The sequence below is a fragment of the Sphaeroforma arctica genome (genome assembly GCF_001186125.1).
Source record: "Sphaeroforma arctica JP610 unplaced genomic scaffold supercont1.966, whole genome shotgun sequence".
Classification (NCBI taxonomy): Eukaryota; class Ichthyosporea; order Ichthyophonida; genus Sphaeroforma; species Sphaeroforma arctica.
In genome coordinates this window covers 10,067-21,263 of record NW_014039592.1, presented here as the reverse complement: position 1 = coordinate 21,263, position 11,197 = coordinate 10,067, and the positions used below count along the sequence as shown (strand labels likewise).

The following is an 11,197-nucleotide window of genomic DNA, read 5'->3' as shown; positions in this document are numbered from 1 at the left end:
GTGTGTGTGTGTGTGTGTGTGTGTGTGCGTGTGTATGTGTATGTATGTGTGTGTGTGTGTGTGTATGTGTGTGTGTTTGTATTCAGATATATACGTACAGAAGTGAAAGTTTATATGTACTTGAAAAACCATCTACATTCGTCCTCAAACAAAACAAATGCAAATTCGCTTAGATACCTGATCTCATCCTTTGGAAGCACCTCACATTCCAGCTCACACATAATCTCCATTAGCGCAACACCATCTCGGAGGTCTTCTAAAGTGTCGGTAGGGACCGTGACCACACCACTGTCGTGGAATGAAGACACCCACACGCGTAAAGCGTCAGCTAAGTTCTTATTCTCACCCATCTCCTGTACTGTTAAGATCCTGTTTTGATCGCACTTATTATGTAGTTAAATATGGTGCTACCTCATATATATATTTTGTTTCTTAGTCAGTATGCGCTTCAATAGGGCACTCTCTCGTCGTGTAGTATTTATACATGCACATATGCACAAACACTCATTTAGAATGATATTCAACATAACATATATATTCAAATTTTCGCGTCCTGTTAAAAAATCAATATAGACTTTTGTTTATAAATATGTGGAATTTGGGATGGTATGTGTTGGGTTTCGAAACCTCAACTGTATCGCTATTCACGATAAGGATTATACGAGAGGTCATTTAGAGGGCTATATCCTAAATAAATACTCTGTACTAGAACAAAACACATACCACGCCAACCACGGTCTGATTCACGATCAGGATTATACGAGAGGTCATTTAGAGGGCTATATCCTAAATAAATACTCTGTACTAGAACAAAACACATACCACGCCAACCACGGTCTCCGCGACTCTGGATTCTGAAGCCAAGAGCCAAAAGCCTAATAAGACGAGACAAAATCAATCGATTTTTAAAGTTACTAACGTTTATGCTCAATACAATACCACATACACATGTGTATAAATAATTTCGATTTCAATGATTTAAGAACGTGTATATAAAACATGCCGCAACAGGTGCAAAGAAATTGACGTGGCCTCAATCTGTGTGTAAAAGTTTGATTGATATAAATAAATAGTTGTTCTATGTACTGTATATACATACGCGTGTTGGTGTGGGTCGGTGTGTATATATGCTGCACCTACTTCAATGTGGTTGGATTTCTGTCAAACCTCGGAGCTGAGCGGCCTTACAGCATGCTTAAATTAGTATGTAGGTATGTAGCACTTGAGTTACGTACAATACATGTGATGCATATATTGTTGTATCTAAGTAACTCAGCTTTGCATTCTACAGGGGATTGACCTATACTGAACTTAGCTTGTTGATGCCGGTTTTTATTTAGCTATACTTCATGATTTAGTGGTTGCCGAATCAATAAGTACTCGTTGCATGTTGCATCAACCCTTAAGCGAAGCGACACCCCCCACACCCTCGCCCTCACCCGCACTTAAGCCAATCACATAGAAAGTGGAACTCTGTCTAGTCTCATTTTGATTATTTGTCTTATTTTATTCTTCGTTCTACATATCGGCGTTATAATTACCTGATATCATGTGGAATGTGAATAGTTGAGGCTTTCTTCTCGCTGTGTTCTGACCGTGTCACCTTTCCGCAGTGTACAGGCTCCGTGAATGTGAGCCCAATAGTGGGCCCAGCATTCCATCGGTTGGTAAACGAATGGTATGAGTAGTTCGTGTCTTCTATTCTTCAAGTACTTTCACCAAGTAGTGTGCCGCGATTAAGCTATCATCCTCGCCATCCTTCGCCAAAACTACGACTTTGTGGTACCCAGGCTTCGTAAATTTGACCGAGAACTTGAGTTCGGATGTATCTAAAGGGGTCTAAAAAATCAGGGAGTGTTTCGAGAACCATGAGATTCCTGGCAGACAATGGAGATCAAACGCCATAAAAATATCAAATCTGTTCGTTTCCGACTATATTCACGTAAAACTCGTTCCAAATTTCCTTTACGTATGTTTACGTATGACCAGACAGAAATGAATACTGAGAGGTCAAGCATATGTCTTAATCAGAGATTCAAATACATAAATACTCTAAGCCCTGCGCCATGCTCTTCGTTGTACCTCATCAGTACTACTTACACAGGCTTCAATAAAACTTACACTCCAATACACATAATATGTTGCAACGTTCACCAAATGCTCTGGCGAGTTCAGCGATTGATAGACCCACCGAGCATTGACCCAGAGCTCACGTGCTGTATAGAAACAAAGGACACCTTAGTACTTTATACCCCAAAACATATGACAGAAACGGCGCAAACTTACTGCATCCTTGTGGTCGACTGTGCTTTGTGGTATGATTGTGCTGAGATAAGCCACCTCTTCATTCACGTGGACGTGACCTTGGTGTCTTTTCTGTCTCACAACACTGCCAGCCGTTCTCTGAGCTTCGCCTTTGATCTTTCCAGCTTTGATGCTTCTGGACTTGTTATCTTTGGTTTCCAGGAGCTATTACAAATTTATCATTCATATCCGATTGAAAAGTGTGAGTTGATAATCATGTAGGTTATTGGATATTTTGTATCGGTGCAAAGATTTTTAGAATACCTATACACACATACCTCCAACTTGTCTTCCAATGCTTTCTCTTTTTTCTTCTCTACTTCGAGCTGTACTTGAACGTCGTCAACACTATCACCCATCTCCTCGGCCAATACTTCGGTGTCTACCGTGTCATCAGAGCCAGCGACTGTCTCTCCCTCGGTCGTCTTGGTATCTGCATCTCCCCGTTCTGCCGCCACTTCAGACTTGTCTGTATTTTTGTATGCACAGACATAAAAGTGGCTCCTCAGCACAAAGCGCAGTTTGCGTTTCTGACAAGCTATACCCCGGATTCGCTAATATATTTCGACTAAACGCTTTGTGATTGGCACTGAAAAGTATTCGAATGTGGTTGTGTGAAAAATTATATTATAGCCAGCTGTCTTGTTATATTCGAAAACAAGCATATGATTGGGAGTTATCTAATTAACGTATACTTGAAGGCATTGCATTTCAATTGCATATTACGAGAAACCCCCGGCATACGAACCACCGCCAATCGTCCCAAGATTTCGATGGGCCTAATGGGACAAATGTCGTTCGGGTTGACAAGTCATGAAACAACAGGTTAGTTGTTGCTGTACATTACTTCAAACACGAGCACAGTCATCGTTATGAATATCATAACATACTCATTGGATCCGCATCCTCAGCTTCCTGCACTTCCTCAGCCATTTTTTTAAGCTCTGCTTCCGCCTCCGCTGCTTTGTTTTTGTCGGCTGTGAGCTCCTCTTTAATTGTCTCTTCTTGCTTTTGTACTGCCTGTTCTTTCTCTTCATGCTGAGTCTCCGCCTTCTCGATCGCTTTGAGCTGCGTTGCGATGGATATATGACACTCGGTTGACATTCATATTGTCAGCTACCTTGATTACTCACGCACTAGATACCATAGCACAACACTCACAGACTGACTATCTCTTGGATTCAATTCTTAGTCTCAGACCGAGTGCTTGATCGTGTGTACTTGATATTAACAGGTAGAATGAGAAGACCCGCGTCACGAAACAGGTGCAATGTGCTCTATCGTGTGCTGGATTATATCGAGGTACACATCACGAGTAATGACTTTTACCATTAGGCAACTGTGTTTCAAGCTTAACAGTTGTTCGTGGTATTTGAACACGTGAATTATACATCCTATAGCTCGAAACGTGCGCATGCAGCACACTCGTTGGGGCACATATACGCTAAGAAGTATGGGTTAACAAACTAACACACCTCCGTCTCTTCTTCCAGCACGTGCTCTGCGGCTTGTTGTTGTTCCGTTTTATCCTCCTCCAACTGGAATAATATAGATGTTCATTGGCATATACGTTAAGAGAATCGTGAGTGCGTTGCAAGTCTTCTCTATGATCACGGTTGCTGCATTGTAATGTACATGTAGTGCACTATACGGAATCATGGGAAAACTTGACTTAACAGCACATCTTTGTCAACAGTGCAACCTGAATGTAGCACATCGATGCTGAAACATGCATCAGCAAAGTGCACGGATAGTAGCATAGGTTATCAGAGAGATCTGAGAGCAGACCAAAATTCACGCGATGGGATATGAGTCTAGCAATCACTGTGCACTGGTTGGCTAGTTTAAGCGTATAGTGGTATTCAGGTCGGTGACACAGGTCAGTCACCAACCTTTTCTTTGTTCTCGACAACGACCTCTTCCTCGACTTCTTCTGCGGACTCCACACCAGTTTCACTGTCGTCTGCATCATCTATGATGTTGCCCTCGTCGTCCACAGTGCCATCATCATCACCCTAAGAAACACAGCAACATATCACGCAAATAATCGCATGCAATTGGTACTATGGTCAGGTATACACTCGCGGATGAGATACGATTATGCTAACAGGCCAGTAGTATGTCTATGTTCTGACATTTGTGCGTGCTACAGAACATCTTTGTTAATATAGTCAACGGTACAACCTGAATGTAGCACATCGATACTGAAACATGCTTAAGCAAAGTGCACGGATAGTAGCATATATTATCAGAGGTAACTGAGAGCAGACCATCCACAAGTTGGAATACGAGTCTAGCAATCACTGTGCCCTGGTTGGCTAGTTAAACGTATCGTGGCATACAGGTCTGTGACGCAGGTCAGTCACCAACCTTGTCTTTCTTCTCAGCAACGACCTCTTCCTCGACTTCTTCTGCGGACTCCGCACCAGTTTCACTGTCGTCTGCATCATCTATGATGTTGCCCTCGTCGTCCACAGTGTCACCATCATCACCCTAACAAACACGGCAACATGTCATGCACATAATCGCATGCAATTGGTACTATGGTCAGGTATACACCCCATGCTATATTGTTCTATTGCTGAGGAAATACGCTGACTATACCGGACTTTATCGTGGATGCGTATGGCGGGCGAGTTACGATTATGGTATCCGACCAGCAGTATGTGTATGTTCCGACACGTGTGCGTGCATACGGGTGCACGTCTTACAGGCCAGCAGTATGTGTATGTTCTCACACGTGTGCGTGCATACGGGTGTACGTCTCGTGCAAATTAATGACTATGTAAGTTCGAGCGCATATGATGCGTGTCGAATCGTGCGCAGCAACCTCATCCACCTTCAAACGTGCCTATGCGAGAAGGTAATAACTATTGAACCAGCAATTTTTACACGTATGTACTTCAAAATTCACCACAGTCAATTATACCCAATGTAAAGATGCTTGCACAAACCTCGACTTGGGCTGCGTTGATCTTCACTTCCTCAGTAGCCTTATCCACGTGTAATTTCCCATTGATCTCACCCATGTGCCCAAGTGAGTTACCGTCTTCATCGAGTGACTCCACTGTGTCACCTTCTTCTGTACCATTATCTTCGGTATCCTAATTCATCAACGAGGATGCTATTAGCTTGTTTGGACGTGATAAGTATCTATTATATGCCTACTATTCCGACAGCTTGAGAGTGTAGTGTGAAATAACGGTAATCTAGTGACTGTACTCAAATCTTAAAAATCAGCGATCAATCCCTGGGATTGGCTGCGATCACGATTTGTTGGGAACGTCGCCAGCTCTCACTCCTTAAGGACACTCAAATATACTCATTGATGGGAATGCATGGATACAATCGTATATATATATATATACATATATATATATATATATATACGTATATATACGTATATATACGTATATATACGTATATATACGTATATATACATATACATATATATATATATATATATGTATGTATATATCCTTTTTTATGTTTCTGTTATCTAGGAAAGAATATTACGAGCACAGACATGTATAAACTGAACTGTATTGACTATCTAGTAAAGCGAAATATAAACCAAATTCTGCATACGTACGTATATATTAGAGTGCGTATTCGTACACATACCTAAAACTGAAGACATCGACAATATCCCTATGTTCACAAATACACAATGCCAACAACAATCATACCCCTTCAAACTCTTTCTCTTTCTCCTCCGCTTCCTCAATTAATCCGGAGAATATACCAGCCGTGCCCTTTGAGTTTTCAATGTCGATTTTCTCTTCCTCGAGACTTTCCGCTTTTTCATTGTCGCCTACGCGTACTGCTTCCGCATGTTCTTGCTGTGCATTTGCGCGAATGCAGAGTGTTAGAAATAGTTATGATATAACGAATATTATTTTCGATATATCCGGTAGTATCATATACAGCAACATAACATTCTCCGCCGTTCTACTACCTGCCGTATTCGAGCGCCAATTTGCGCAAACAAAAAAAAGTAGACAATAGTATCAAAACTACATACGTCGAGTTTCTGCTCGTCTTGGTCCAACTGCTTTATGACGGCCGCGTCGACTGCGTCTATACTATCATCATCATCATCATCATTATCATCATCATCAGCATCATCATCATCATTAGCATCATCATCATCATCAGCAGTATCATCAGCGTCATCATCATCAGCAGCAGCATCGTCAGCGTCATCATCATCAGCAGCAGCATCAGCATCATCAATATATACATTGCTTCTGTCCTTATCAATACCATTCTCATCATCTTTTTTAGTATTATTCTCAGTATAACTATCGCTTTGCATCTCATCATCATCATCATCATCATCATCATCACCATCGTCATCGTCGTCATCAGGCCTATATGGCCTGTTGGTGTCTGCCAGTAATGGCACGTCCGGATGTGATTATTAATTTATTTTTGCGGATGTGATTCCGATTCTCAAGAACAGAAGTGAGCTTTGGGACATGGTATAGAATTGACCTCGGTGGACGAACAATGGTTTCAAAGGTACAACTGTGAATTTAACAAGGCAGATAGCCACAGAAAAGAAGCTCACAATATGCCTTAATGAAATAGACAACTATCTAACATCTGCAACGTTTCTATGCGTTTTACATTAATATAAAGTAAGTGCTTCTGAGACTGGGACAACACAAGCAATTTAAATTTGATCTTCATACGGCAAACGCACCTTCATCATCTTCCATCACGTCGGCACGCCCCTTCTCCTCCTCGACGAGCTCTTCAACATATTTTTCCAAAACTTGTTTCTGGAAAAAAGATAGGCCTTGGAGTGAGATAGGGATACCGTCAAATATAGCAATGAACATACACAGATCCAATACTACAGAAAAGGTTAGTGCGATCAGTCTTTCAGCAACATATCATATACTAGGGAGGATGTAGCGATAAAAAGATGCGCTCACGCTCTACATCAGCGACTCGCTATCATACTGTGAGTATTCAACGTGCATGCAAAAAGTATTCTAAAACAAAATATACATCATGCAGCTGTTGGTGGGTCTGGGTACGCTGAGCATAACCCTATCTGTTGACTAAACTGTGGTGCGCATTTATACCAGAGTTTCTCACTCATAAGCATGCATCTACATCTTTTGCAAGTGGAACTTTCAGTGCACGATCAACAAGCGTTCCGAGCACGTATATACACTGGTGTCTCAATCACAACATACAGCTTCCTTGTCTTTTTCTCTTTCTTCTTCTGCCTCCATCTCATCTTCTCTCTGTTGAGCAATATTGTCAGACATAATCTCATCGGACTCTTCTTGGTCAATCTCTGCGGCATCTACAAACTGCAAGCGATTTTTTCCGAGAAATAGTTTGAGCAGAGGCAGATCTTTCAAGAAACTTCTCGAATGCCATGGATTGTACATTGGCGAGAAACATTCAGAGAACTCAGTATTGCATATAGTAGTGTTTAACCAAAAGAAAGCCACCATATGCAGTGTCGTACCACAATGGGAATTATCATTGATAGCAAACTTTGTTGTGGGCAAAAAAATCACGATTGAATAAATAGTTAATACCATGACAACCAAAAACCCTAAACAACCACCTGGGGGAGAATGGTAAATCATATTGGTCAACCATGGCAAATAAAATATTCTAGGAAAGAATTGCCGTCCGATTATTGACTTAGCTATTGTAGTCTGGCTTCGAGGATTTAAAGTATGTTGCCTTTCTATCAATAGATATTTAGTATCAATCAATTTACCTCTATTTCAACGTCGCCATTGGCTAGATCGCCCACAATCACTGGAATTATTTCATCTGCTTCCTTGGATTCGCTATTTATACTGCAAGAAATTGAAACAAGAGATTAGTAAAATTTGACGACAGCAGTGCTAAATCAGTAAAATGAAGCGTGCGTATGTGTAAGACAACCTGGTCGGATACTGGACAATTGCCGATTTTCATTCTGCCAGAACAACACCTCTACCTAGCGAATTCGTTGTATGTATCGCTACAGAAGAATCCAAAGACACATTTATACCCAAATCACTCTATCAAATTGCATCCACAAGAAGCCATCAAGCAGAAAAGCTGGACCACAAATCTAAATTCAAAGACTGAAGTATCGCACCTTCGTTCAACTGTGAGCATACGCGATACTATACAGTAGCGAAATTGACCACGTTCTGGGACCTTCTATTGTCAGCGTATACACCGGCCCGACATTGCATGTACATGTTTGGCCGTGTACTGTACTGTTGCAGATCATTGTCATTATCAAAGGTATGTACAAGGTGGTTGACCCAAAGCAGAAGTTCGGTACAAACCTTACAACATAAAGTCATACGTGATTGTCAAACTCAGATCGTCACATGAAACAATATGACATACGCTGCAGCGTGCAGATGAAGAAAAGATTGAAGGTCCTCGTGGAATACAGCGATGTGCGCAGGTGCACTGAGGTACTTTGCCAGCGTCTCCATTCGGTAGAAACAGGGTAATGTTGTACCAACATCTTTACCATCAACACACGGACCCTACAAAGCAAGGGGAGGCATGAACAAGAACTTTAGCACCTGGATAGCTGTATTGTAGTGTAGTACCTCTTACATAAGAAAGCTGAAAATCCGAGTCGATTTGAGTCGTTTCTACGAGAGTCAATTTGAGTAGATGTCTTGTAATTGCGTACAGAATAGCTGTATCAGTACATATAAAACCCCTTCTCTTCGTCTGTCCGGTTGGTGTCGAGACAACCTAAGCTTCAAAGTAGTAAGATATCAAACAGATAAGCGCTACCAAAAACAGACACAGTGTGAGCGGGTGGGTTGCATGGAACGCGACCAGAATTAGTAGTACACGCATCAAATACAATATATCCTATCCATCCCAATATGGACCAAGCTAGAAATGCGTATGCGTGCCCAATACTAATGAGTACAAACTCGTGATGTACAGGTACATTGGCCGCACACATAAATATGTTCTAGTATACCCTATATACTTGTTTCAGGGTGTGCTATCAAGAGCTGTTATTTCTATTTGAGGCCCGCGACTTCACGTGCCCCAACCTTCATGTATCGCCCACCTTTTTCTGATACGACAGCGCGAATTCGTAATCTCTGCCGACAACAAACTTGCCATCGGCAGTAGACAGTTTCACTGCGTATGCCTGTTTGGCAGTCTTGAGAGCCGTGTGCTCGGGCTCGATCAGTGTCAAGGGGTGTGTATATCTGCAGCGAAGTCGTGGAAATCGTATGAGTCAAGGACGGCGAATCGCCTATTTGCGAGTGCTCAAGAAGTATGTAAGATAATTCTCGAAAATTGGCTATGTGTGTCCGCTTCCGGAAATTTGCAATCGAGTCTGTACTTATCCATACTCCGGAAAACGAGCTAATAAACAAAGATACAACTTACAACACTCAGTTCATGTTTCACAGCCCACTAAGGGCACCAGGACAAAAACATAAACACGTTAGTTCTCTCTGAACAACAATTTCATACGAACGTACTATTGCAATAGCAACTCGGCAAACACGAGACGTACCTTTCCCGCACTCTAAACACGTTATGGGGCGGCACCCCTCGAACATAATTAATCAAATCTGCGTTTTGCTTGTTGAGAGCCTTGAAGGCATCGAAATCACTCATAGTCAGATTCTCATCCCCTGTATCGACCTCCACGAGCTCTTCGAGATGTATAAGAGCCTCCTATATGGTATTCATGGAGAATAAAGGCAGTTTAGTAGTGGATTCGGCCGCATACAGCTGTGACAGTCCATACCATAGCACCAAAATATTTCTATGTATATGATTTCATTCTACCCGTGAAAAAGTAAAACATGAGGAAAATCACACATATTACGTACCTCACCATCATCGTTGTAAGTTATCGCGCTGAATCCAAGAAAGTATTCACCATTCGCCGGGAAGGTGAAAGCTACTCTGTATATACCTACACGAAGAAAAAATCAAAAATATGCACCCACTCAGCTGTAGCCTTGCACAATAACAAATATCCCGATCGAACAAACTAGGGTCACTTCATAGAAGTTGTTTCTTCTCTTAGTGTTCACGCTTGTCACAATCGAGTAAATGAAAATGTATTCAAACAGCTAGATGCACTCTCGAAGTACGGAATACGGAATTACACTCTTGATTGTCTGCAAGTCCATATTTATAATGTTGGCAGCAGAGAGACACGTGTACCTCTCAAACTCGCTCAGTATACTATGCCTCATGCTACATCGGACATGCGACTATATCCTAAATTCCACGAAATACTGCAAGTACTTTGTCCAGAAGTAGCATATAAACAGCCGCCATACTTACCTGCTACCATGTCTGTTTCTTTATTCAGCGTTGGAAAATCTTCAAAGTGAATATGCCCAAATGTTGTCATATCTTTACCCAGAATGTACACGTGCGTACGTCTCTCGTGGTGAGTGGCCATATTGTCGACGCCTATAGGCCTGTCTTGATCGTCTGTGGTGTTATAGAGCCGTTTCACATGAGTAACCGTTTCCTATTATCGAACACTCGCATGGAAGAATACATGGTATCCACTGCTGGGGCAATTGAATGAAGCCATGCTTTTACCTTTCCAACTACTAGAGAGGTTGTCAAATTACTTGCTACACTGAGATGTGATTTGATTGCTCTGAAAGTTTACGTCTGTAAAAAACATTCCCCAGTTATCGAATTTCACGTGTAACAGATCTGGAGGTATATATGAATATTTTGTGAATCCATGTAACGTAAGTGAAGTCACATCGCAGAACACGAGTAGTGATTGTGATATAAATATATCTAAACACAAATATATATATATATATACATATATATATATATTTGTATATATATATATATATATATTTATCAATATATAAGTATATACACACACACA

The 11,197-nt window shown here is 41.4% G+C and overlaps 2 protein-coding genes across 2 annotated transcripts in view; both read right to left on the bottom strand.

Moving 5' to 3' along the window:
* Window positions 1–177: 177 nt before the first annotated feature.
* Window positions 178–350, bottom strand: SARC_09476 (hypothetical protein; the record flags this gene model as incomplete). The annotated part of the gene is made up of 1 exon (XM_014296508.1): window positions 178–350. A coding segment is annotated over one exon (173 nt), but the record flags the coding sequence as incomplete, so codon positions are not given.
* Window positions 351–1,490: 1,140 nt separating this feature from the next.
* The window catches only part of SARC_09475 (hypothetical protein), a 10,192-nt gene continuing 485 nt past the window's right edge, over window positions 1,491–11,197 (bottom strand). The window contains exons 2-19 of the mRNA XM_014296507.1: window positions 10,624–10,776; window positions 10,161–10,246; window positions 9,839–10,002; window positions 9,380–9,524; window positions 8,686–8,831; window positions 8,057–8,138; window positions 7,515–7,634; window positions 7,013–7,091; window positions 6,329–6,696; window positions 5,994–6,146; window positions 5,259–5,408; window positions 4,675–4,797; window positions 4,197–4,319; window positions 3,780–3,842; window positions 3,195–3,372; window positions 2,583–2,773; window positions 2,287–2,469; window positions 1,491–1,839 (exon numbers count right to left, since the gene is read on the bottom strand). Of these exons, the coding sequence (XP_014151982.1) occupies window positions 1,699–1,839; window positions 2,287–2,469; window positions 2,583–2,773; window positions 3,195–3,372; window positions 3,780–3,842; window positions 4,197–4,319; window positions 4,675–4,797; window positions 5,259–5,408; window positions 5,994–6,146; window positions 6,329–6,696; window positions 7,013–7,091; window positions 7,515–7,634; window positions 8,057–8,138; window positions 8,686–8,831; window positions 9,380–9,524; window positions 9,839–10,002; window positions 10,161–10,246; window positions 10,624–10,744 (2,616 nt within the window). The 5' untranslated portion in view covers window positions 10,745–10,776 and the 3' untranslated portion in view covers window positions 1,491–1,698. The remainder of the gene's footprint in view (window positions 1,840–2,286; window positions 2,470–2,582; window positions 2,774–3,194; window positions 3,373–3,779; window positions 3,843–4,196; window positions 4,320–4,674; window positions 4,798–5,258; window positions 5,409–5,993; window positions 6,147–6,328; window positions 6,697–7,012; window positions 7,092–7,514; window positions 7,635–8,056; window positions 8,139–8,685; window positions 8,832–9,379; window positions 9,525–9,838; window positions 10,003–10,160; window positions 10,247–10,623; window positions 10,777–11,197) is intronic.